The sequence below is a fragment of the Ranitomeya variabilis genome, chromosome 4, assembly GCF_051348905.1.
Source record: "Ranitomeya variabilis isolate aRanVar5 chromosome 4, aRanVar5.hap1, whole genome shotgun sequence".
Lineage (NCBI taxonomy): Eukaryota > Metazoa > Chordata > Amphibia > Anura > Dendrobatidae > Ranitomeya > Ranitomeya variabilis.
In genome coordinates this window covers 536,345,191-536,372,062 of record NC_135235.1, presented here as the reverse complement: position 1 = coordinate 536,372,062, position 26,872 = coordinate 536,345,191, and the positions used below count along the sequence as shown (strand labels likewise).

The 26,872-nt window shown below is 45.6% G+C and overlaps 1 protein-coding gene across 1 annotated transcript in view; it reads left to right on the top strand.

Annotated features, from left to right (window-relative positions):
• LOC143768108 (keratin, type I cytoskeletal 19-like) overlaps positions 1-26,872 on the top strand; it is a 45,963-nt gene that overhangs the window by 174 nt on the left and 18,917 nt on the right. The window contains exons 2-3 of the mRNA XM_077256795.1: positions 1,042-1,119; positions 25,494-26,135. Of these exons, the coding sequence (XP_077112910.1) occupies positions 1,042-1,119; positions 25,494-26,135 (720 nt within the window). The remainder of the gene's footprint in view (positions 1-1,041; positions 1,120-25,493; positions 26,136-26,872) is intronic.

Below are 26,872 nucleotides of genomic sequence, written 5' to 3'. Positions count from 1 at the left end.
ACCCTCTCTATCCATCATTCATCTTTATTTATAAATTGTAAAAGAAAGTGATAACTAATCCAATGGTTTGGGGTGCTACTTTATTTTGAAAAATAGGGAAGAAGAAGAGGTGAACCATGGGACGAGCCAGGTGAGTGAAGCCATGTGGTTCCTCAGTGGTAACTCATTTCAGAGGGTTGGTATATTACATGTAGGCCAAAATGGTCTCTAGATGAGAGCTGACCCTTAAACTGTTCCACATGTCACCTCCCACTTCTTTTTCGCAAGTGTGCCGAGTGGTTACAATCCCTGGATGTCTTCCAATCAATCATGTAAGGTTGAAAAGGATGCAAAAAGCACAATGATGCAAAATGCAACAGACATAAAAGGTGGAAAGTAACTCTTGAAAATTTTAGAGAGAAACACAATGGAAAATAATTGTGACATGTAAACTCTTAATATAGTGCTCTAGTAAGGTTTTACATTTAAGCATGAGGCACTATAGGGAAACTAGGCAACTGGTCAATCTCTTAAAATTTTCTATGGAACACAACTTACTATCCGTTGACCAGTAGACTGACAGGTTTCCTTAAATACTTGAACAGTTATCTTCCAATCTTCATTGATGAATAAGAGATGAAGAAGGGAAATAGTGTAATATGTGCCGTATTTAGACTGCGAATAGTATAAGTATGTACCCCTATCTGTGTTACCAATGTGATTGGTCTGTGATCACAGAGATTTTCTCTTTTACGTGTAGCTGATATATATTTTTATATGTAGCTCATGGATCACATGCAAAATGAAGACTGGACTGTAATGTCAATATCTTGTTCTGGGACATTGTCTATTGTCTATTTTATCTAATAAAATCTATTCATTAATTTATCAAGCAATATTATGAGATTGAGTCCTATGTATTATGCATTAACCATATTTAATGGCAGTATACAACCAGGGGTAATGACATCGTATCAAATCTTTGCTTTTTAACCAAGTGTCAATTTTAGGTAAAAAATAAATCAGAGCCAGTTATTTCCTTAATATTGTATATCTTCATAGAAGAAAGCCCTTCTGCTCATAGACAAAGATAAGAAATCTCTTCACTTGCAGCCACCAATATTGAGTTTGCTGAATAAAGTACGTTGTCGTGTTCCTGATCAGACAGCCAGAATTTGATCCTGGTATCTAAACCTGGTATATTTTGCCCTGGTACATAATTCAGACCAATCAATACATTTGAAAATTCAAGTATTGTCACCGGTGCTCTACACTTATGTCTATGGCGTCTATATGAATACCTATTGCAATAACCCAGCTGCTGGTAGCCTCAGAACATGTGCCAATTCTGTAAAGAACCAATATATACTAATAACTGGTACCGCGCTTAGGTTATCTATGTCTGGTCATGGGGGTACAATCAACCTGGATATGCTGGTAAGTGTACCTCCCCCTACAAACAACAGTGCTCAGGAAGTACTCCTAGAGGACAACAATAAGACCTATGAGTACTGTATATCACACCCTACATCTGCCAACGCCATGTGTCCGGATGGAACCGACCAAGACACATGCGACGGCCAAAAAAATACAAATTGACGGGAATCCCTTACCATGTGCTGTAACTGTTTGCGCGCTCCGCTGTTTCCTGGTAGGTGTCCCTGGGGATGTGTGGTATTCCGCGAATGCTGCGGTGGGTGCGGCGGAAATGTGATCTTGCAAGCGGTGGCCGAGAAGTGGGGCCCACAGGAGTGCGGACAGATGGGGCTGAGATAGGATGCCGCTGCTGAGTGCAGAGCCAGGCAACGTCCCGGCCGGAGGCGTTCCTGGTTGCACTAGGAAGTAAAGATGGCCGACGCTGACGAGCAGCGTGTGATGTCACAGGCTGATGAAGAAGGGCGTTCACCCTTTGAAACGCGTCGGTTTGTCTTTTTGGTCCCAGTGAGGCTCCATAGGCCTGTGACGTCATGCTCTATAGGTGAAATAGAGAGAGAGAGGGCTCAGCTGACCATAAAAGCTTACACTTTACAAGTGAGAGAATGAGAAAGAGGATCCTGCTGATCTGGGCCGACATCACCACCCTGCACACCCGCGCAAGTGCCGGGGCCCTGGAGTAGCAGGGTGCCCACTCACAGTCAGGGACAATGGCACTCTATGGAGCACCGGGCACCCCCCTCAAATACTCACATCTCCTTGTTCCATGCTGCTCCAGTCTCTTCAGCATCTTTTGACTCTCTGTGACATCTCAGGGCAGAGTGCGTGATGACTTCACTACAGCATGCCCTGTGCCGAGCAGTGCAGAGTCAGGAGACGATGAGGTGACCGCAGCAGTGGGGAACGAGGAGAGGTGAATATTTTATTATTTATTTTTTGATGTATGTAGCAATATATGGGGAATTATACTGTATGGAGGAATATATGAGGCCATTTTACTGTATGGAGCAATATATGGGGCCATTATACTGTTTGGAGGAACATATGAGCCATCATATACTGTACGGAGCACTGTATTGGGCATTATACAGTATACTGTATGGTGCAATATATGGGCTGAATTACATTGTATGAAGCAATATATGGGGCCATTATACACTGTATGGAGCATTATTTGGGGCCATTATAATGTACTAGATGGTAGCCCGATTCTAACGCATCGGGTATTCTAGAAAATGTATGTAGTTTATTTATGAAGATTTTAGAATAATACATTGAATACACAGGATTCGGCCAGCCGCGACCAAGCGTGGTTCAAATCCCGTGCCAATTCGCAGCCGGACTGCGCCTGTCGCTGATTGTATGCAGCCGGCCACATAGTATATAGCTGTTGTGAATTAGACTTTTTGGCTCCCTCTTGTGGTCACTAGTGATATGACTCTGGGATTGTCTTTCTTCACTTTGGCACTCATCTGGGCCGTTAGTCCAGGGGTGTTGCTATATTAACTTCCTGGATCCTTAGTCCAGTGCCTGGCATCGTTGTAATCAGATCCTTCTGTTTGCTCCTGTCCGCTGGTCCTGGTTTTTGCACGATTAAGCTAAGTCCTGCTTTTTGGTTATTTGGGTTATTTGCTTTGCTTCTATTTTTGTCCAGCTTGTACTAAATGTTATTTTTGACCTTGCTGGAAGCTCTAGGGGTGCTGGTGTTCTCCCCCCGGCCGTTAGACGGTTCGGGGGTTCTTGAATATCCAGCGTGGATATTTTAATAGGGTTTTTGCTGACCATATAAGTCATCTTACTATATTCTGCTATTAGCTAGTGGGCCTCTCTTTGCTAAATACCTAGTTCATTCTTATGTTTGTCTTTTCCTCTTACCTCACCGTTATTATTTGTTGGGGGCTTGTATCCAACTTTTTGGGGTCTTATCTCTGGAGGCAAGAAAGGTCTTTCTTTTCCCTTCTAGGGTTAGTTAGTTCTCCGGCTGGCGCGAGACGTCTAGAACCAACGTAGGCACGTTCCCCGGCTACTTCTATTTGTGGTGCTAGGATTAGATATATGGTCAGCCCAGTTACCACTGCCCTATGAGCTGGTTTTTGTGTTTCCAGACTTGGTTATTATTTCTGAGACCCTCTGCCATTGGGGTCATAACAGTATGCCAGGCCAACATTGAATGTTTAATGCATTGCAGAAGTGGGATTATAAGAAAGGAAATTCTGAGGTTTTTTTTGTTTTTTTTTCCTCTCTTTCTCCCCTTTACCTTTGAGTGGCTTGTGCTTGCTGCAGACATGAATGTCCAGACCTTGATTACAAGTGTGGACCAGCTTGCTGCTCGTGTGCAAGGCATACAAGATTTTGTTACCAGGAGTCCTTTGTCTGAACCTAAAATACCTATTCCTGAACTGTTTTCTGGAGATCGATTTAAGTTTAGGAATTTCAGGAATAATGGTAAATTGTTTCTATTTCTGAGACCCCGTTCATCTGGAGACTCAGCTCAGCAAGTTAAAATTGTTATCTCTTTTTTACGGGGCGACCCTCAGGATTGGGCTTTCTCGCTAGCGCCAGGAGATCCGGCATTGGCAAATATTGATGCGTTTTTTTTGGCGCTTGGATTGCTTTACGAGGAACCCAATCTTGAGGTTCAGGCAGAAAAAGCCTTGCTGGCTATTTCTCAGGGCCAGGATGAAGCTGAAGTGTATTGCCAAAAATTTCGGAAATGGTCCGTGCTTACTCAGTGGAATGAGTGCGCTCTGGCCGCAAATTTCAGAAATGGCCTTTCTGAAGCCATTAAGAATGTGATGGTGGGTTTCCCCATTCCTACAAGTCTGAATGATTCCATGGCGCTGGCTATTCAAATTGACCGGCGTTTGCGGGAGCGCAAAAACGCTAATCCTCTGGTGGTGTTGTCTGAACAAGCACCTGATTTGATGCAATGTGATAGAATTCAGACCAGAAATGAGCGGAAAAATCATAGACGTCAGAATGGGTTGTGGTTTTACTGTGGTGATTCTACACATGTTATATCAGCATGCTCTAAACGCCTAACAAGGGTTGTTAGTCCTGTCGCCATTGGTAATTTGCAACCTAAATTTATTTTGTCTGTAACTTTAATTTGCTCATTGTCCTCTTACCCTGTTATGGCGTTTGTGGATTCAGGTGCTGCCCTGAGTCTTATGGATCTGTCATTCGCCAAGCGCTGTGGTTTTGTTCTTGAGCCGTTGGTAAATCCTATCCCTCTGAGGGGGATTGATGCTACGCCATTGGCCGAAAATAAACCGCAGTTTTGGACACAGGTAACCATGTGCATGACTCCTGAACATCGGGAGGTGATTCGTTTTCTTGTTCTGCATAAAATGCATGATTTGGTCGTTTTGGGTTTGCCATGGTTACAGACTCATAATCCAGTCTTGGATTGGAAGGCAATGTCTGTGTCAAGTTGGGACTGTCAGGGTATTGATGGTGATTCCCTGCCGGTATCTATTGCTTCCTCTACTCCTTCGGAAGTTCCTGAGTATTTGTCTGATTATCAGGATGTGTTCAGCGAGTCCAGGTCCATTGCTCTGCCTCCTCATAGGGACTGTGACTGTGCCATAGATTTGATTCCAGGTAGCAAATTTCCTAAGGGTAGACTATTTAATCTGTCTGTACCTGAGCATACCGCAATGCGTTCGTATATCAAGGAATCTCTGGAGAAGGGGCATATCCGTCCATCCTCTTCCCCTCTTGGTGCGGGATTCTTTTTTGTGGCCAAGAAGGACGGATCATTGAGACCTTGTATTGACTATCGGCTTTTGAATAAAATCACTGTTAAATTTCAGTATCCTTTGCCTCTGTTGTCAGACTTGTTTGCCCGAATTAAAGGTGCCAAGTGGTTCACCAAGATAGATCTTCGTGGTGCGTACAACCTTGTGCGCATTAAGCGAGGAGATGAATGGAAAACCGCGTTTAATACGCCCGAAGGTCATTTTGAGTACTTGGTGATGCCTTTTGGGCTCTCTAATGCTCCTTCAGTGTTTCAGTCCTTTATGCATGATATTTTCCGGAAGTATCTGGATAAATTTATGATCGTTTATCTGGATGATATTCTGTTTTTTTCTGATGACTGGGACTCGCATGTGGAGCAGGTCAGGATGGTGTTTCAGGTTTTGCGCGAGAATGCGTTGTTTGTTAAGGGCTCAAAGTGTCTCTTTGGAGTACAGAAGGTTCCCTTTTTGGGGTTTATTTTTTCCCCTTCTGCGGTGGAGATGGACCCAGTCAAGGTCCGAGCTATTCATGATTGGACTCAGCCCACGTCAGTTAAGAGTCTTCAGAAGTTCTTGGGTTTTGCTAACTTCTACCGTCGTTTTATTGCTAATTTTTCTAGCATTGTTAAACCTTTGACGGATATGACCAAGAAAGGTTCTGATGTTGCTAACTGGGCTCCTGCAGCCGTGGAGGCTTTCCAAGAGTTGAAGCGCCGGTTTACTTCGGCGCCTGTTTTGTGCCAGCCTGATGTCTCACTTCCCTTTCAGGTTGAAGTGGATGCTTCTGAGATTGGGGCAGGGGCCGTTTTGTCGCAGAGAGGCCCTGGTTGCTCTGTGATGAGACCTTGTGCCTTTTTCTCTAGGAAGTTTTCGCCTGCTGAGCGGAATTATGATGTTGGCAATCGGGAGTTGTTGGCCATGAAGTGGGCATTTGAGGAGTGGCGTCATTGGCTCGAGGGTGCTAAGCATCGTGTGGTGGTCTTGACTGATCACAAAAATTTGATGTATCTCGAGTCTGCTAAATGCCTGAATCCTAGACAGGCCCGCTGGTCATTGTTTTTCTCCCGTTTTGACTTTGTGGTCTCGTATTTGCCAGGTTCGAAGAATGTGAAGGCTGATGCTCTTTCAAGGAGCTTTGTGCCTGACTCTCCGGGAGTCACAGAACCGGTTGGTATTCTTAAAGAGGGAGTTATCTTGTCAGCCATTTCTCCGGATTTGCGACGTGTGTTGCAGAGATTTCAGGCTGGGAGACCTGATTCTTGTCCACCTGACAGACTGTTTGTTCCTGATAAGTGGACCAGCAGAGTCATTTCCGAGGTTCATTCCTCGGTGTTGGCAGGGCATCCGGGAATTTTTGGCACCAGAGATCTGGTGGCTAGGTCCTTTTGGTGGCCTTCCTTGTCTCGGGATGTGCGGTCGTTTGTGCAGTCCTGTGGGACTTGTGCTCGGGCTAAACCTTGCTGTTCTCGTGCCAGCGGGTTGCTCTTGCCCTTGCCTGTCCCGAAGAGGCCTTGGACACACATTTCCATGGATTTCATTTCAGATCTTCCGGTTTCTCAGGGCATGTCTGTCATCTGGGTGGTATGTGATCGCTTTTCTAAGATGGTCCATTTGGTGCCTTTGCCTAAGCTGCCTTCCTCTTCCGATCTGGTTCCTGTGTTCTTTCAGAATGTGGTTCGTTTACACGGCATTCCTGAGAATATTGTGTCTGACAGAGGATCCCAGTTTGTTTCCAGGTTCTGGCGATCCTTTTGTGCTAGGATGGGCATTGATTTGTCGTTTTCGTCTGCCTTTCATCCTCAGACTAATGGACAAACGGAGCGAACTAATCAGACTCTGGAGGCTTATTTGAGGTGTTTTGTTTCTGCGGATCAGGATGATTGGGTGACCTTCTTGCCGTTGGCTGAGTTTGCCCTTAATAATCGGGCTAGTTCCGCTACATTGGTTTCGCCTTTTTTCTGCAACTCTGGTTTCCATCCTCGTTTTTCCTCGGGACATGTGGAGCCTTCTGACTGTCCTGGGGTGGATTCTGTGGTGGATAGGTTGCAGCAGATCTGGAATCATGTGGTGGACAACTTGCCCACGTAGTACATTGCACAGCCCACGAGGTATATTGCACAACCCACGTAGTATATTGCACAGCCCATGTAGTATATAGCACAGCCCATGTAGTATATTGCACAGCCCATGTAGTATATTGCACAGCCCACGTAGTACATATCACAGCCCACGTAGTATACAGCACAGCCCATGTAGTATATTACACAGCCCACGTAGTATATTGCACAGCCACGTAGTATATCGCACAGCCACGTAATATATTGCACAGCCCACGTAGTATATTGCACAGCCCATGTAGTATATTGCACAGCCCACGTAGTATATTGCACAGCCCATGTAGTATATAGCACAGCCCAAGTAGTATATTGCACAGCCCACGTAGTATATTGCCCAGCCAGCCCACGTAGTATATTGCACAGCCCACGCAGTACATTGCACAGCCCACGTAGTACATTGCACAGCCCACGTATTATATTGTACAGCCCACATATTATATTGCACAGCCCACGTAGTATATTGCACAGCCCACGCAGTATATAGCAATGTGGGCATCATACCCCTGTTTTAAAAAAATTAAAATAAAAAATAGTTATATGCTCACCTTCCGTTGTCCCCGGATCCAGGCAAAGCAGTTACCAATGCTCCTCGCGCGCTCCGGTCCCAAGAGTGCATTGCGGTCTCACGAGATGATGACGTAGCGGTCTCACGAGACTGCTACGTCATCATCTCGCGAGACGGCAATGCATGGAGCGGTCACCGAAGCGTCGCAAGGAGCGGGAAAGGCTGGTTCTGGATCCGAGGGGCCGACGGACGGTGAGTATATAACTATTTTTTTATTTTTTTTATTTTTAACATTAGATTTTTTAACTATTGATGCCGCATAGGCAGCATCAATAGTAAAAAGTTGGTCACACAGGGTTAATAGCAGCGGTAACGGAGTGCGTTACCCGTGGCATAACATGGTCCGTTACTGCTGCCATTAACCCTGTGTGAGTGCTGACTGGAGCGGATTATGGAGTGGGCACTGACTGTGGGGAGTAAGGAGCAGCCATTTTGACGCCGGACTGTGCCCATCGCTGATTGGTTGAGGCCGTTTTGCGACTTGGATTTCCATGACAGAGAGAGGCCGCAACCAATGAATATCCGTGACAGACAGACAGAAAGACAGAAGGACAGACGGAAGTGACCCTTAGACAATTATATACCGTAGTAGATGAAGCATTATATGACGCCCCTTATACTGTATGGAGCAATATATGGGGCCCATTATACTATATGGAACATTGTGTGGGGCCCATTATACTGTATGGAGCTTTATATGGGCTATTATTTGCTATATGGACCAATATATGGGGCCATTATATACTGTATGGAGCATTAAATGGGACCATTATACTGTAAGGAGCATTATATGAGGCCATTATACTGTACAGATCATTATGTGGAGCCCATTATACTGTATGGAGCACTATGTGGGGCCCATTATACTGTTTGTAGCATTATATGGGGCCATCACATATGTATGGAGCATTATATGGGGCTATTATAATGTATGGAGGAATTTAATGGGCCACTATACTGTATGGATCATTATATGGTGCCCATTATACTGTATGTAGAATTATACTGGGCCCATTATTCAGCATGGAGCATTATATGAGGCCCAATATACTGTATAGAGCTTTATATGAGGCTATTATATACTATATGGAGAAATATATGAGGCCAATTATACTGTATGGAGCATTATATGGGGGCCATTATACTGTGTGGAGCATTATATGGGGCCTATTTTACACTCCCTGACAGAAGTTATGTCGCTTATCCATGTTATGTAAATAAAAGATTATAACCTGACGTTAAATTAATCCATTGGTTGTATGAATTATTCCCTGAAAGCTGAAACCCTCCAAAATGTGGTTTAGGTTAAGAAAATAAATTGGCATCAATGCAGAAATATTGATCAGTTAATGGACACAGAATGGTCAGATTTTGGCAAGACAAAAGTTTTGTCGCCTGGTCATATAAGGCACCCAATCCTAGTTTACATCCTCACCTGTGCTCAGTAAATGATCGGTTAATTAGTGTGTGTATATAAAAAGAAACCCAGCACCCCAGACCTTCACTTGAACTGCAACTTGAGCTCTGATAACATGCCAAAAATCCACCCTGTGACCAAAGCCTGGATTATCAAGAGGCTGAAGACCAGATCCACTGCAGAGGTGGCTGGCACCTTTAGTGTGTCTCGGTGTCAAGTACAAAGAATTAAAAAAAGATTTGAAGAGACTGGAGATGTGTTTGACAAGCCGAGGTCCAGCAGACCCCGAAAGACAACTGCTCAAGAGGAACGTTTGTTTGTTAGAAAATCCAAAGCAAGCCCCTCTTCCACTGCAGCAGAGCTCCAACAGGCCTGGTTACCTCAAGTCCCTGTATCAACTAGAACAGTTTGTAGGATTCTGTCTCGAAATGGCCTCCATGGTTGAATCAGTGCCCAGAAGCCAGCACTAAACAAAAGGCAAATAAAAAAATGTGTGGCATTTGCAGAGTCCCACAGCCTGCTAAACAGATGGAAGCTGGAAAAGTGGCAGAAGGTGGATTTCTCTGATGAATCTTCAGTAGAGTTACACCACAGCAGCCACAAATACTGAAAGAGACCTACTGGAGCCTGTATGGATCCAAAATACACCCAAAAAACAGTTAAATTTGGTGGTGGAAAGCTCATAGTCTGGGGTTACATTCAGTATGGGGGTGTGCAAAACATTTTCAAGGTGGAAGGCAATATCAATAGCTTAAAATATCAAGAATTATTAGCTACCTCTAATATTCCAAATCATAAAAGGGGTCAAATTCTGCAGCAGGATGGTGCTCCATCTCATACATCCATCTCTACAACAAAGTTCCACTAGGCAAAAAATATCAAGGTGCTCAAGGACTGGCCAGCCCAGTCACCAGACATGAACATCATTGAGCATGTTTGGGGTAGGATGAAAGAGGAATCTTGGAAGACAAAACCAAAGAATCTAGATGAATTCTGGGAGGCATGTAAGACTGCATTCTTTGCTATTCCTGATGACTTCATTAATAAATTGTATGAATCATTGTTGAACCGCATGGATGCAGTCCTTCAAGCTCATGGAAGCCACTCAAAATATTAAATATGACTCTAATAGCACCACAACTTCATTCACCAATGTTATGCAACATTTATTTGTATTTTAAGTTAATTATTTGTTTGAATATCACATTACTTTCTGTGGGCGACAAAACTTTTGTCTTGCCAAAATCTGACCATTCTGTGTCCATTAACTGATCAATTGATGCCAATTTATTTTATTAACCTAAACCACATTTCGGAGAGTTTCAGCTTTCAAAAGAATAATTTATACAACCAATGGATGAATTTAGCGTCTGGTTATAAGCTTTTATTTACATAACATCGATAAACGACATAACTTCTGTCATGGAGTGTACTGTATGGAGCCTCTGACCTAAGCCATTGCTACTAATTGGGATAGCTCCTGACCCATTATTAACTTAGAAATAGGTGCTGGTGGCAGCGGAAGCGTCCTGAGCTTTTGGGGAAGCTGGCAGCGACGGACAGCGTGGATAATTATTTTTCCCACGAGTGGGAGTAGTTTTATCGCCCTCGCTGCAGTGTGCCAAATAGCCAGTACATTGTAAGGCAGCCTTTCTGGTGACTAATTATCCTAAGTGCAGTTCCCTGTCTGACCTGAGGGTAAGGGGGGCGCCAGAGATCTGCAAGTTCCAAACCGGAACTGGGAAGTGGGATATAAATAAATCCCCTTCAGAAAGGAACTGGGGGCAACCAAACAACCCCAGTTCATGACATGTATGAAGCATTATATGGGGCCCTTTACACTATCTGGAGCAATATATGGTGCCCATAATACTGTATAGAGGACTATGTGGTGCCCATAATACTGTATGGAGAAATATGTGGTGCTCATAATACTGTATGGGGGACTATTTGGTGCCCATAATATTGTATGAAGTCTTCAGCCACTCTGTGATATGTGCTAAATGGGCCCACTACGAATCTTTTGCCCATGGTCCACGAAAACCGGGAGCCAGCCCTGCTGCTGACAATAAAAGCTTGCACTCTGCATAAGGCCGGTTTCACATGTCAGTGGCTCCGGTACGTGAGGTAACAGTTTCCTCACGTACCGGAGCCACTGACACACGTAGACACATTAAAATCAATGCATCTGTGCAGATGTCATTGATTTTTTGCGGACTGTGTCTCCGTGTGCCAAACACGGAGACATGTCAGTGTTCGTGGGAGCGCACGTATTACACGGACCCATTAAAGTAAATGGATCCGTGTAAAACACGTACCGCACACGGACGTTCTCCGTGTGCCGTGCAGGAGACAGCACTCCAGTAAGCGCTGTCCCCCCCACATGGTGCTGAAGCCGCGATTCATATCTTCTGTGCAGCAGCGTTTGCTGTAAAGAAGATATGAATAATCCATTTTTTTAGTGGTATTTCGTGTTTAAAATAAAGCTCCATGTCCCCACCCCCTGTGCGCCCCCCCCGCTGTTCTGAAAATACTCACCCGGCTCCCTCGTTGGCTGTCGCTGCTTCCTGTCCTGGCCGCACCTTCTACTGTATGCGGTCACGTGGGGCCGCCGATTACAGTCATGAATATGCGGCTCCACCTCCCATAGGGGTGGAGCCGCATATTCATTACTGTAAATGAGCGGCCCCACGTGACCGCATACAGTAGAAGTAGTGGCCAGGACAGGACACTGCGAGGGAGGCGGGTGAGTATTTTCAGAACAGCGGGGGGGCGCACAGGGGGTGGGGGACATGGAGCTTTATTTTAAACAGGAAATACAACTAAAAAAATGGATTATTCATATCTTCTTTACAGCAAACACTGCTGCACAGAAGATATGAATTGCGGCTTCAGCATGATGCAGGGGACAGCGTTAAACTTTAGCGCTGTCTCCTGCACGGTGCGTGTGGTACCCAGTGGGCACACGGGAGGCACACGTGTGCCACACTGATGTGCCACAGAAACGCAGGGGCACACAGACACGGATAATTCCGATACCGTTTTTTTCCGGTACCGGAATTATCTGGACGTGTGAGACTGCCCTAAGAGTGAGAGAGGACTTTTCTTAGCATAAGCACTTACACTCTACAGGTGAGAGAGAGAGGTCCCTGATGACCATAAGAGCTTACATTCTACAGAAGATAGATTATCACAGTGACTCTAGAGATGGAAAACAACTCTGCTATACAATCTGAGCTCTGCTAGGAACCATTGATCTGTGATGGCCCAGGCACTGATCGCCACTGGACAAGGTATAATAATCTATTAGATGTCACAGCTGTAGGACATCATAGGGAGGCCCACATGGTAAGTTGGTAACTCAAAATGATATTAGCTGGCTCTCTGATGCTTCAGAAATGTAGGAAATGATGCTGGGCAATTTTTGTTTTTGCAAACTGCGAATCGAGTCTCAAGATGTTCGACTTTGACTCAAGCTCAATCCTCCGTGGTCAGTCTCCTCATTTCCATTGTTAATAATTATGGCGCTTGAATCCTCTAGGTCCAAGCTACATATTGTAATCCGATTTCTTATATTTTATTATTATTCTACTTCTTCTTCTCCGTGTTTTCCGCAATTAATGCGGCCCGAACCGCTTGGCGCAGAGACCCCGTTCAGGTGGTGTTTCAAAGCCCTTGGTGGGGCCGGTGTGCTTTGTATTATTGAAGTTGATCCGATTTGTAGTTTTTAAGAAAATCGCATTTTAAGCAAAAATTTTCCCATAGGAATTTATGGCGACCTTTCCATTACCCCCAACTGACATGGGTTGAAGCCACAGCGCAGGTGCACTGACCTTACAAAGATGGCAGCTATGCAAATGTACGGTGTCCATTTTAGGACATGATCATTTACCAAAGTCAAACATCAGAATAATGTGACTGAAAGCGTGACTACCGAGGGGCTGAATGTGCCAAGGTGGCTACCAGGTGGCCACAGAGGTGCCGAATGTGCCAAAGTGGCTACCAAGGTGCCAAATGTTAGGAGTCGAGTTCCCACTGCTGTACAGGTGGAGTCTTGAGCCATTTCTGCTGCGGTCTCCCATTCTACATCAGCCGCAGTGGAGCCTGCTCAGTGGAGACATCGGTCCCAGTGTCTCACTCTGTCTGATACTGTGCAAAGGGTTACTACTGCCTTTCCAGGCTCTGCTGTTGTAGCCTGCACTGGTCAGCGGCGAGCAGGCATTTCTGGGACTAAGTTCTGCTTTGCACACACTGAGCATGCCCAAGGTAAGACCTCTCATAGGAGGTAAGGGATCACATGCTCAGGTACTGCAGCAGCTATCATTGGTCCTCTAGGAAGGTCCTGAAGTTGCTCAGGTACTGTAGCAACTTCCATTGGTTCCCTAGGAAGGTCCTGAAGCTGCTGCAGCTATAAAAGGTTTGCATGGCCGCACGGCCATGCGCTAGTATCACCTCATGTCATGAGCTTGTTATTTGTGGTCGTGCCTGTATGTGTGTATTCAGGGACCTGGCTGAAATAAGCTCCTAGAATACCGGCACCTCTGGTGTGGAGTTTGCATGTATGTATTCAGGGACCCAGCTGAAATAAGACCCAGAAAACTAGCACCTCCGGTGAGGAGTGTTTGTGTGCTTTTCTGGGTGCGTAACCACTGACTGCCATCAGCTCAGCAGTTAGCTGTGTGCCCCTGTGACGCTAACAGGGCACAGCATCTTATTTCTAGCGACTCTGTGGAGTTAACAGAATTCGCTTATACCACCATATAGCGTCGTTTGTCAGCAGCAGGTTCCTCTCCTGCACGGTGGACCCCGGGTTGCGAACGCACGTATTTATACATATATATACTCGGTGCGTTCCGCCAACCCTAACACTGAATGTGCCAAAATGGCTACCAAGTGGCCAAAGTGGCTACAGAGGTGCCGAATGTGCCAAAGTGGCTACCAAGTGGCCAAAGTGGCTACAGAGGTACCGAATGTGCCAATGTGGCTACCAAGTGGCCAAAGTGGCTTCCGAGGTGCTGAATGTGCCAAAGTGGCTACCAAGTGGCCAAAGTGGCTTCCGAAGTGCTGAATGTGCCAAAGTGGCTACCAAGTGGCCAAAGTGGCTACAGAGGTGCCGAATGTGCCAAAATGGCTATCAAGTGGCCAAAGTGGCTACTGAGGTGCCGAATGTGCCAAAGTGGCTACCAAGTGGCAAAGTGGCTACCAAAGTGGTGAATGTGCCAAAGTGACTACCAAGTGGCCAAAGTGGCTACCAAGGTGCTGAATGTGCCAAAGTGGCTACCAAGTGGCAAAAGTGGCTTCCGAGGTGCTGAATGTGCCAAAGTGGCTACCAAGTGGCCAAAGTGGCTACAGAGGTGCCGAATGTGCCAAAATGGCTATCAAGTGGCCAAAGTGGCTACTGAGGTGCCGAATGTGCCAAAGTGGCTACCAAGTGGCAAAGTGGCTACCAAAGTGGTGAATGTGCCAAAGTGACTACCAAGTGGCCAAAGTGGCTACCAAGTGGCCAAAGTGGCTACAGAGGTGCTGAATGTGCCAAAGTGGCTACCAAGTGGCCAAAGTGGCTATTGACGTGCCGAATGTGCCAATGTGGCTAACAAGTGGCCAAAGTGGTTACCAAGGTGCTGATTATGCCAATGTGGCTACCAAGTGGCAAAGTGGCTACCGAGGTGTCTGTTCTTCACAAGTGTCCGGACCCCGTTCATTTCATCATTGTGGGTCCCAGCCAGCGTCCCTTTGAAGCAAATGGTGGTGACATCACACAGGTTCTTTAGCCTGCACCCAATATTATATGATAGTGACATCACAACATCATTCCCATTGGCTGCATATACAACCCATCCCAGGTTGTGCCATCACTATACACATTCATATTCTAACTTTACTTTCTTACAGTTGACACCTGATACACTGCTGTAAAGCTGGCAGCGCTGTTTATGCACCATGTATTTCCTTCAGGAAATGCCCATCTAGTTTAATTTTTGCTCTTCTTGAAATGTTCTGTGTTAATGGGCATGGAACCTTTAATTCATATGACTAAACAGTTTTCACGCAAATATTCAGTCCTAAATAGTTAATCATCCCTAGAAATTCCACTAATTATAGTAATTATTTATGTAGAACCTTGTAGTTAGTGGGAGGAGTAAAAATTCTGTAAAAGCCTGGAGTCTACAGTAGAATAGCATGAGTACCCAAACCTCTCAACTTATAAAGTAGGAAAAGAGGGGTAAAGTTTGTGGTGCACACAGTGCGCAACTGCAATTTTAGACCACACCTCTAACCACACCCATGTCCATGCCCCCAACCACACCCAGTCAGCACTGCCAAGCACATTGTTTCATTCACAATTAAAAGCAGAAAACAAAAAAAATTTCCAACGAGTAATGAAATAAAATATAAATGCAAACTTGATTTTGTTTCTTTTAAATAAGAATATTTTAAACTATAACATTTTATTTTAAAGCAGATCTGTCACCTAAATCTGCACTATGTAAAAGTTGCACATTACATGACAGGTAAAAATATTGTGCTTTTGGTTAATAGGAACAACTAGAGAATACAGTCAACGTATTGTTCTGCATGTCTGCCGAAATCATGAGACGTATTACCCTCACCTCCCTTAGCAGTGAGGTGAAATGAAGCCGCAGAATCACAGGCAGGAGGTGAACGTGACCACTCTGTGTCGGCAGAGATCGGTGCTGGGCAGAACAGGCAAGTAGCTTGCAACTTCCTGCCTGCAAATTCTTAGCCCCTTAAGGAAAAATATACAAAAGTCCTGGATAACCCCTTTAATTGTCCCAATTAATCAACAGCACATTATTATTATTTTGCGATTTTGGCCCTAAAGAAGCATGGACCTGTCACATTAAGGCTACATTCATATTGTGTTTTTGCCACACGTCAGTTGCTCCATCAGAACCTCAGTCTGAAACTCTGAAAAACAGGATAATATTACAATCTGTGACAGGCTAGTGACCTTAAGGAGGCAGACGGAGTTACTTTGTGCTTTATCTGACCTCACTTTTGGCAGTACCCACCTTTCCGAGGCGTGCACAAAAGCACGGTCGATTGCACTTGTGCCCACCTCAGAATGGGGGATACTAACAGAGCTGAGGCCAGATAGAGCACAACGTGTCTAAGCCTGCAAAAAACACACAAGCATAATTATAAGGGTTCACTCACAAGTACGTGTAACAGGGCCGAGTGCTCTCCGATGTTTTATCAGATAGTACCCAGCCCAATGTTATTCTACAGGCCGGTCCAGATCTGCAATTGGTCTCAGCAGCATCTCTGGAGCATGACTGCTATGGTCTCTACCCTGTCACCAAATCTGCCTGTGGTTTGGTGCTCAGGGCTTTTATATCAAGGAAGTCCATCCTGTGGGTCACCTGATCCAGCACACGTAATTGTTCCCCCTACAAATCATCCAGCTCAATTTGGTTCCCTCTTGATTTTGCCTGGACAGCAGATGGCAGTCTATCCTCATTAATAGCACATCCTGAAGGACTCTCAGGGATATAACTGCTTCTTATTACATTCCTACCCCATTTTCGCTCTCCAGTTCGAGTGAGATCCTGGCAGGTTCAAATTTTCCCCACAGGTAGCCAACAGTTGAGCACACTCCTTGTTTTCTGCAGTATCTGGGAGCAGACAAATTCATGCTGAGCAAAAAACATTGCCCCCAGTCCACAAGATGCCCTCTCCGGTGATAGGGTTGGCAGAACGCACCGAATATATATATGAGACAGTAGGTGCGTTCGCAACCCGAGGTCCACCTTGCAGGAAAGAAACCTGCGCAGTATCATGGGTGACTCGAGGTTCTAAAAAGACCTGCTTCAGAGTGCTCAGGAACAGTGGAGCACTCTGTACCACATGATCGCCATGCTCCCACAGCAGCGTAGCCCATTCCAACGCCCTGTCCAACAGGAGAGACACAATAAATCCCACCTTTGCCCGCTCTGTGGGGAAACGTGCAGCCAGGAGCTCGAGGTGTATAGAGCACTGGCTCACGAAACCCCTACAAGACTTACTATCACCAGAAAATTGTTCTGGCAGTGGAAGGCGAGATAGAGTCAGAACAGGGGTGGCAGTGGACAAGGTTGCTGCAGCCACGCTAGCAGCCTGAACAGCAACTGCGGCAATATCCACAGCTGAGGTTGTACACTCGAGCCGCCAACCTACCCTCCAGCTGCTGGATGTACCGCAAGGATTGCTGTTTGTCCGCCATTTACTAGTCAGACCCTGGCGCTAGTATTCTGTTAGGGTTGGTGGAATGCACCGAATATATATATATGAGACAGTAGGTGCGTTCGCAACCCGGGGTCCACCGTGCAGGAGAGAAACCTGCTACTAGTAACGGGCGGGACTATATAGTGGTATAAGCGAACTCTGTTACTTCACAGATTCACTATGAAAAGAGAATGCTGTGCCCTGTTAATCTCACAGGAGATCACAGCTACCTAATAGAGCCAACAGTGGTCATGCAGTCAGAAAAACACACAAGCAACTCCTCTCCGGTGAAGCCGGAATTCTAATGGCTATACGCCAGCCCTGAACCAACATACACAAAACTCCTCACCGGAGGTGCCGGTTTTCTAGGGGCTTATTTCAGCCAAACCCTGACCACATACAACCATGACCACACTGGCGCTGAGCTCATAACATAGGTTTGATACTAGCACATGGCCCTGCGGCCATGCAAACCTTTTATTGTTTTAGCACTCAAGGACCTTCCTAGTGGTCAACAGGCACCGCTTCAGGACCTGCGCATGTGACCCCCGACCTCCAATTCAAGGTCGTCCCATGGGCATGCCCAGTATGGGAAAAGCAGGACTTAGACCCAGAAAGGTTTGCTCGCTGCTGATCAGCGCTGGCTACAAAGGCATAGCCTGGAAGAACAGTAGTAACCAGTCGCCCAGTATCAGAATGATACAGATGCTGGGACCGACGTTTCTGTTGAGCAGGCTCCACTGCGGCTGGAGAAGAATGGGAGACCGCAGAGGAGATGGTTCAAGATTCCCCCTTGTGCAGAGGCGGGAACTCGACACCTAACATCCGGGGCTGATAGTCCCACTGAACCCATACCTGGCGATACTCCTCCTGTCTCCCAACTTTTGTTTGGCCCACAGATTTTGATTCTCCTTCCAGTATAGTCTGCAGTTACAGTTCAGACTCCTCCAGATGACAAATGACATTAATCATTTGCTTTTGCTTTTTGCTTTTAGCTCAAAGAATGAAGAATATTCCATAAGCCCATCACCTGGGAATGCATGTGAAAGCCCATCACCTGGGAATGCATGTGAGACCCCTTGAAGTTATGGATCCCCTGGGTCTACAATCCCCATCCACATAATGTGACTAGTGGCTGGAAGAACAGTGGAAAATTAGAGTTCCTTGATTACTAATCTTGGGTTTGACCTTATGTGTGCATAAGATCTACATATCATAATGTGGTCTCTATTTTATCTCACAAGAAAAGGGAAATGGGCTTGCATAATGTACCACTTCAACAATTTCATGTATAAAAACCAAGTTTACTAAAATAGACAAAACAAAAATATAGTAATGAGGCAAACAGGTGCCTCTTGTGTGAGGCACAACACAACAAACAGCCTTTAAAAATATGTAGATTAATTAGATGGTTTTAAGAAAGAAATTTTGTTTAAAGAGAAATTAGAAATTCAACAGGCAGTATAAGGATTATATGTAGGAGTACCTAATTGCATACTACAGAACCATGTGTTTTCATATGAAAGTGAAAGTGCATAGATAAAAGGAGGTTTGTATATACCGGTACCTCTTGAATATAAGCCAAGGAGCCTCTATTAGGTTTGTATGCAAGTGACTGAATTCACATAACTAGCCAAGAATAAGACATTTTACCTATTGATGTCCGGAGTGGTGAATATTCGGTGAGTTGCACCTGAGTCTGGCTGTGCTTCCCTTGGACTTACAAATTTTTCTCCAAATTTCTTGACTTTCAATTTTGTATCATTTTCTCTTGAACATATTTTTAGATTCATTGACTTTCTTTGTAGTCTGTTCATGAATACCATGAGGACATAGGCAAAAGGCTGTGTAAAATATTCTATTCTATGTATTGCAAGTAAAGCGAAAGGTAATATGTCATGACATACCATAAAATATCCTTGCTCATGGACTCCGTAGCACTTGCTTTGTCTTTTGTGGTAGATAGATCCATGTTTTGCCTTGTTTTGGAAACATTCATGAATGTGTCTAGACGTGTGATGACCAAACATATTGCCATGTCAGACGCTATTCACACTAGGGCATCTGACAGACAGCGGTAATTCCACATTCGTCCACTATACGCTCAGTGGCGCTGGCTAGATTTTTATCCAGGTTGCCCAGGGTTAATCTAGTTGATACTCGGGTTGGAGGCTGGGTCACGCCCACGGCCTTTAAATAGTATTGCTGGACTTTGGGCGCCGCCAATTATAGTTTGTGCCTCGTGCCTAGTGATTCCGGTCTGGAGTGGTGGTCTTGGAGAAGAAATATCGTATCTGGTGGTGTATTATCCTTTGTTACATTTCTCCTTCCTATATTTGTATTTGTTTTGCCCTGGGCACATTATTGTGTTTTCCTGTGTGTCTGCGGCGTGGTGCGTTTTTTAGTTTTCCCTGTCTGTGCTTTCTGTGGGGGTTGGTGTGTGGTCGATTCACTGGGTGGCGGGTGGTGGTTTCAGCATAGGGCTGAAACAGGAGTCAGGGACAGGCCTGGTGGCCCAGACAAGCACACCATTAGTGTAAATTCTGGGAGAGGGACAGACAGGGTTTTCCCTAGTCTGAGGGATATCGCAGGGGCCCGGGTAACCAGCCTCAGCTTACCTAGTCTCCCCGTGACATTATAATCGGTCCCAAAATTTTGTATTCCATGGATCCCATGACTTCCATAACCCGCCAGTTGGAGGCGCTGTCCTTACAGGTCACTGAGTTGAAGGGGGCGGTTCAGCAACAGGGTCTAGTAGTATCTAATGTGCAAGCTGAAACTGCAGGTAAAGTTGCAGAGCCAAAGATCCCTTTACCTGAGAGGTTTGCTGGGGAGCGCAGTAAATTTGTTATTTTTCGTGAAGCTTGCAAATTATATTTTCGTATGCGCCCGATCTCCTCAGGTAATGAGGCTCAGTGTGTGGGCCTGGTGTTGTCATTACTGATCGGGGACCCCCAAGCATGGGTATTTTCTTTAACATCTGATTCAGTTGCATTTAACTCAGTGGAGAGTTTTTTTTCTGCTCTTGGGCTCATTTATGATGATCCTGACAGAATGGCTCGATCCATACCCTATGCCGCTGATACCTGATTTGTTCAACCAGGTGGCTGGTGCTAAGTGGTTTTCCAAGCTTGACCTCAGGGGGGCGTACAACCTCATAAGAGTCCGTCAAGGGGATGAGTGGAAGATGGCTTTTAATACTCCTGAGGGTCATTTTGAAAATTTGGTGATGCCATTTGGGTTGACAAACGCGCCTGCAGTTTTTCAGCATTTCATAAATGATGTGTTCTGGCATGTCCTGGGAAAATTCGTTATTGTGTACCTAGATGACATTCTCATTTATTCATGCGACCGTGATACTCATTTAGAGCATGTTAGGCAGGTGTTACAGCTACTCAGAGAGAATAAGCTCTATGCAAAACTTGAGAAATGTGCTTTTTCGGTTCAGGAGTTGCCTTTCTTGGGTTATATTGTGTCTGCTTCAGGGTTTAAAATGGATGCCGCTAAGGTGCAAGTGGTGCTGCGTTGGGAACGGCCTGATAACCTAAAAGCGCTCCAGCGGTTCCTTGGGTTTTCTAACTATTATAGAAAGTTTATCAAAAATGTTTCTATTATTGCTAAACCGCTCACTGACATGACGAAAAATGGTACCAATTTCTCCGCCTGGTCTGAGGCTGCTGTGCGCGCATTTGAATTCCTGAAGAACAGTTTTGCTTCGGCCCCCATTCTGTTGCAACCGGATGTATCAAAACCATTTACCGTGGAAGTCGATGCGTCTGAGGTTGGAGTGGGGGTGGTGCTGTCACAAGGCTCATCCTTGGGCTAGTTGCGTCCATGCGCCTACTTTTCTAAGAAGCTGTCGCCCGCCGAACGTAACTACGATATCAGCAACAGGGAGTTGTTGGCTATCAAGTTGGCTTTTGAGAAATCGCGACACTTCTTGGAGGGGTCAGTCCACCAGGTTACAGTTATCACCGATCATAAAAATCTGCTTTATTTAGAGTCAGCCAAGCGTCTGTCCCCCAGGCAGGCTCGCTGGGCATTGTTTTTCACGCGATTCAACTTTTTTGTTACTTACCGACCGGGGTCTAAGAACACTAAGGCGGATGCTTTCTACAGGTATTTTCTGGGGGGAGAACCTCGGGAAGATCCGGTACCCATTGTGGTGCAGTGACCAATGTTACAGCCAGGGGGCGCTGTCTGTGCACTTCAAGATGCACTTGGAAGCATAATTGTGATGAAACAGTGACTGGCAGTGTTGTGAATGGCCGGTATGTATCGCAGAGGTGGGTGGCCCTGCGATGGAAGCCTGGGTATGTTTTGCTCAAGCAGATCTACTGCTGAGGGTTTTGTTTACTTTGGGAAGGCTTCCAGGTGATTGGAGAGATGGGTGGGTCCAGTCACCTACAAACCCACCCAAAGATGCATGTCTGAACACCTAAGGTGGTTTTGTGTTTAAGGACCTGTGGTGATGTCACGCTCACCTGACTGGCCATGTGACAGGTACCTGGGTGTTGTTACACCTATGTAAAGGAAGTGTGTGTAGCACATGGTGTGAGTGTTTGGGAGTCTGCAAGTGTGGACAGACTTCCATGTGTCCTGGCTGGACACTGCAGAGTGGCCTGTGTGCTGTAAGTCCTGGATGGTCAGTGTTGGAGGCTCCTGGGAGTGGAGTCGTCCTGGAAGCACCTAGAGACCATAGACCTGGACGGTCAGTGTTGGAGGCTCCTGGGAGTGGAGTCGTCCTGGAAGCACCTAGAGACCGTAGACCTGGTCCGTCTGTGTTGAGGACCTGGGATTGACGTGAAGTCAGCATGAGGAGTGGAACTCCTGAAAGGTAACCCCGGACAAGGGGATTGTAATATATGGCAGAGAAGTTTATCTGCTGCATGAACAGACTGGTGGTCGTGATAAGTTCATGGACATAATGAAATAGACTGTATGTCATGTGGTTTATGAAGTTTAATAAACCAGATTTGACCAGATTTGTGTGAGGTACCGTGCCTGAGTGCTTGAATCCTATGCCAAGCGAGTGTCCCCCAACACACTCAGGTAGCGTATCACCACACCATCCTCCAAAAAGGTGTAGTGGTCTCGGCTCTCATGACCGAGGTTGAGGCTGAGATTGCCGAGGCTCAGAAGGAGGTACCACCAGAGCTTCCCATTAACAAATCGTTTGTACTGCTCCATCTTCGCCTAAAGGTGTTGGGTGAGCATCATGATGCTGTCCTGGCTGGCCACCCAGGGGTTAGGGGTACCTTGGATTTGGTGTCGCATCGGTTTTGGTGGCCCAAAATCCGACAGGACGTGGTCTCGTACGTGTCAGCATGCACCACGTGCGCTAGGGCTAAGACGCCCCACTCCCGCCCTGCTGGCACATTACATCCTCTCGGGGTACCCAGTAGGCCATGGACGGAGATCTCCATGGATTTTATTACAGACTTGCCCTCCTCAGCTGGGAACACGGTCATCCTGGTGGTTGCTGATCGGTTCTAAAAGATGTCGCACTTTGTGTCCTTGCCTTCATTGCCTAACGCGAAGACTCTGGCTCAGGTATTTGTTCAGGAGGTGGTCAGACTTCACGGGGTCCCGTCTGACATCGTGTCTGATAGGGGTACTCAGTTTGTGGCAAAATTTTGGAAAGGATTTTGCTCACGGCTGGGGATCAAATTGTCGCATTCTTCGGCATTTTATCCTCAGTCAAATGGTCAGACCGAGCGTATGAACCAGAATTTGGAGCAATTTTTACGCTGCTTTGTTTTTGACAATCAGGAGGAGTGGTCGACGTTCCTTCCTTTGGCGGAGTTTGCCATAAATAATCACCGTCAGGAATCGTCTGGGGAGTCCCCGTTCTTTTGTGTTTAAGGGCTCCATCCTCAATTTTGTACTCTGCGTCAGGGGGGCTCTGCTGGCATCCCGGAGGAGGACCAGCTAGGAGCACAACTGTCATCTGTCTGGAGGAGAGTGAAACAGCGCTTGCTGAGCGTGGGTGCTAGGTACAATCATGTGGCTGACAGACGTGTGCCAGGTCCGGACCTGAGTGTGGTGTGGGTGACTGGGTGTGGTTGTCCACAAAAAATATAAAACTCAAAATACCATCCGTGAAATTGAGTCCAAGGTTTATTGGTCCGTTTAGGGACGCTGCCATCATTAACCCGGTAGCCTATCGATTGGAGCTCCCTTCGGTATATAAGATACACAACGTGTTCCACAGATCTTTATTAAAAAGGTGGTGGGTTCCGTGGACGCGGTACCAATGCCGCCTCCGGTCTTGGTGGATGGCAATTTGGAATTTGAAGTCTCCAAGGTGGTTGACTCTTGAGTAGTGCGCCGCACTTTACAGTACCTGGTACACTGGCGAGGTTATGGGCCGGAGGAGAGATCTTGGGTACCAGCCTCGGACATACATGCGGACAGTCTGGTCAGTATGTTTCACCGCCGCTATCCGGACAAGCCGGGTCCTATAAGTCGTGAGGGCCCTGGGGTCCCTCGTAGAAAGCGGGGTACTGTCATGTCAGACGCTATTCACACTAGGGCGTCCGACAGACAGCTATACGCTCAGTGGCGCTGGCTAGATTTTTATCCAGGTTGCCCAGGGTTAATCTAGCTGGTACTCGGGTTGGAGGCTGGGTCACGCCCACGGCCTTTAAATAGTATTGCTGGACTTTGGGCGTCGCTGATTATAGCTTGTGCCTCGTGCCTAGTGATTCCGGTCTGGAGTGGTGGTCTTGGAGAAGAAATATCATATCTGGTGGTGTATTATCCTTTGTTATATTTCTCCTTCCTATATTTGTATTTGTTTTGCCCTGGGCACATTATTGTGTTTTCCTGTGTGTCTGCGGCGTGGTGCGTTTTTTAGTTTTCCCTGTCTGTGCTTTCTATGGGGGTTGGTGTGTGGTCTATTCACTGGGTGGCGGGTGGTGGTTTCAGCATAGGGCTGAAACAGGAGTCAGGGCCAGGCCTGGTGGCCCAGGCAAGCACACCATTAGTGTAAATTCTGGGAGAGGGACAGACAAGGTTTTCCCTAGTCTGAGGGATATCGGAGGGGCCCGGGTAACCAGCCTTAGCTTACCTAGTCTCCCCGTGACACATATGGACATTAAATCACTTCTAAAGTTATGACTGACTAAAAGTTGACATAAAAAACAGCAGATGTTTTTAAAGGGTATATGTCATCTGAGCAGCATTAATCAGTCCACCTGCATCATTGCAGCCATGTATGTTTTACTTTGAAATGGTGGCTGTGAAAAGCCAGTTGGGGTCTATGTATCTCAGCTGACAAGTCAGAGGCAGGTCCCTGGTAGATTCTCCCTGCACTGATCCCTTTGATTCACAAGTCTCTCCCTATGCACTCACATAGTGAGATACCTGTCAATCAAAGGGAGGAGGGCAGGAATAAGCTGCTGGAGGCAGTAAGCCAAGAGATATAGTCACTGGCTGGGTTTGCAAAGGACATTTTACCTGAAACATCACAGGATTTTTGAGTAAAATGTACATGGCTGCAATGACACAGCCAGTGTCTCATTCATTCTGACTGTGGTCCCAGCACCTATCCTTTGACTGCCAAGTCCATATCTATGCACACATAGAAAGAAATCTGGCAGTTTGTGGGAGCTGGGCAAGGAGAAGCTATATGGTTCAGGCAGTATCAATCAGATGACAGGTTCCCTTTAATGCCTCCAAAAGTGATTTTTTTTTTACAAATTTTCCTGGAAACAATTGTTAGCTAAGCAAATAGCAAGACAAATTATAATGATATTCCTGAAAATATCTACTATGAAAGATTGTGTGATGCTGACACAACCCTAAAAGCTGTAAACTATTGTGTGCAATAAATATATTACAGCCTTCTACACCTCCCAATAAGTTTATGTTTCAGACTTCATGACAAGTCATTTGTACGCAAACATCATTCTTTCATCAATGAACCATGGCAGATAAAGGAATTAGATGCTTGTAAAAAGCCTATAAACATTTCTCAGTAATACACAACACCCTTGTATTTATTATAAAAGGGTTCTTCGTGCAAAGACCAGTTGTTCTTTAATCTAGCAGCCATCAAACATCAACCGGATTCTTCCTTGACCAAAGCTATGAGATACAATATCAAGAAAAGTTATGCTCCTGCTTCCCCACATAAGTTTAATTACGGAAGCTTCTATTTCCCTGAATCTGTTGGATCCAACAGTGACCACATCGGAAACTCTACTCACAAATCCAGCATTGGAAGTGGTGGTGTTTCCTTTATAAAAAGCTACAAGTGTCACTATAAAAAGACATCTCACCGTGAGAGAGTTCACAGTCCTACTAGAGGTCTCTCCAAATCATCCAGTGCTCAAGGAAATTCAGGCTGTAAAGAAATAACTCTTTCTTCATTGAGTAATGGCCATAGATATACTCATGATACTCAAAGCCACGGAAGTCACTCCGAGGATTATAAAAGCTGGAAGACCAAGGGCCTCCTTAGCACCAATGAGAAGGAAACCATGCAGTATTTGAATGAACGTCTAGCATCTTATCTTGATAAAGTTCGCTCTCTGGAGCAGGAGAATACCCAGCTGGAGAAGAAGATTTGTGAGTGGTATGAAAACAATGCTCCAACTACACTTCCTGACTCCACTGAGAATTTAAAATCAATCGAAGAGCTGCAAAATCAAGTAAGGAAATAATTCTTTATATATAAATTTGATAGAAATCCTGTTTATTGATCTAGAAGGTCATACTATATTGAAGTTTTGTCAAGTTATTTTGAAGTTTTAGTCTAAGCCAGCACACTGCAACAATGGTTTTCTACATGTAAAAAGAAAACAGTCTTGCTTGTAGGCTACTATTTTGACTTCAATAATCATAGTTTTCAAAATAATGTCACCATTGTTCACAGGAGGAAAAATGTCGTGTTGATTAACTGCGGCTGCATGAATATATCTCTTCCTGTTTTATTGGGTTCCTTGTTCACATAGACGTGAATATATCTCTTCCTATTTTATTAGGTTCCTTGTTCACATAGACGTGAATACATCTCTTCCTATTTTATTGGGTTCCTTGTTCACTTAGATGTCCAAATGGATCTTGAAGTTATTGGAATGTGCCCACCATTATAAGGGCTTATTCACATGGCCATCGATTCTGTCATGCAAGAGAATTGGGCTGATTATGCAAATGCAAATGACTCTCTGCTCAAACACTGTCAGAGGTCAAGCTGAGTGTCAGTGCACTGTACTCCGATTCTCTCGCATGAGAGAATCGCAGCACAGGTGTGGAGGAGACGGAGAAATTAATTTCTCCATTGGTGGCATCCGTTGTAATTGGACTACGCTTGGATGACATCCAAATGCAGTCCCATGTTTCACACACCCATAGATTTGTATGGGTGCGTGCATTCTGATTACTGGAT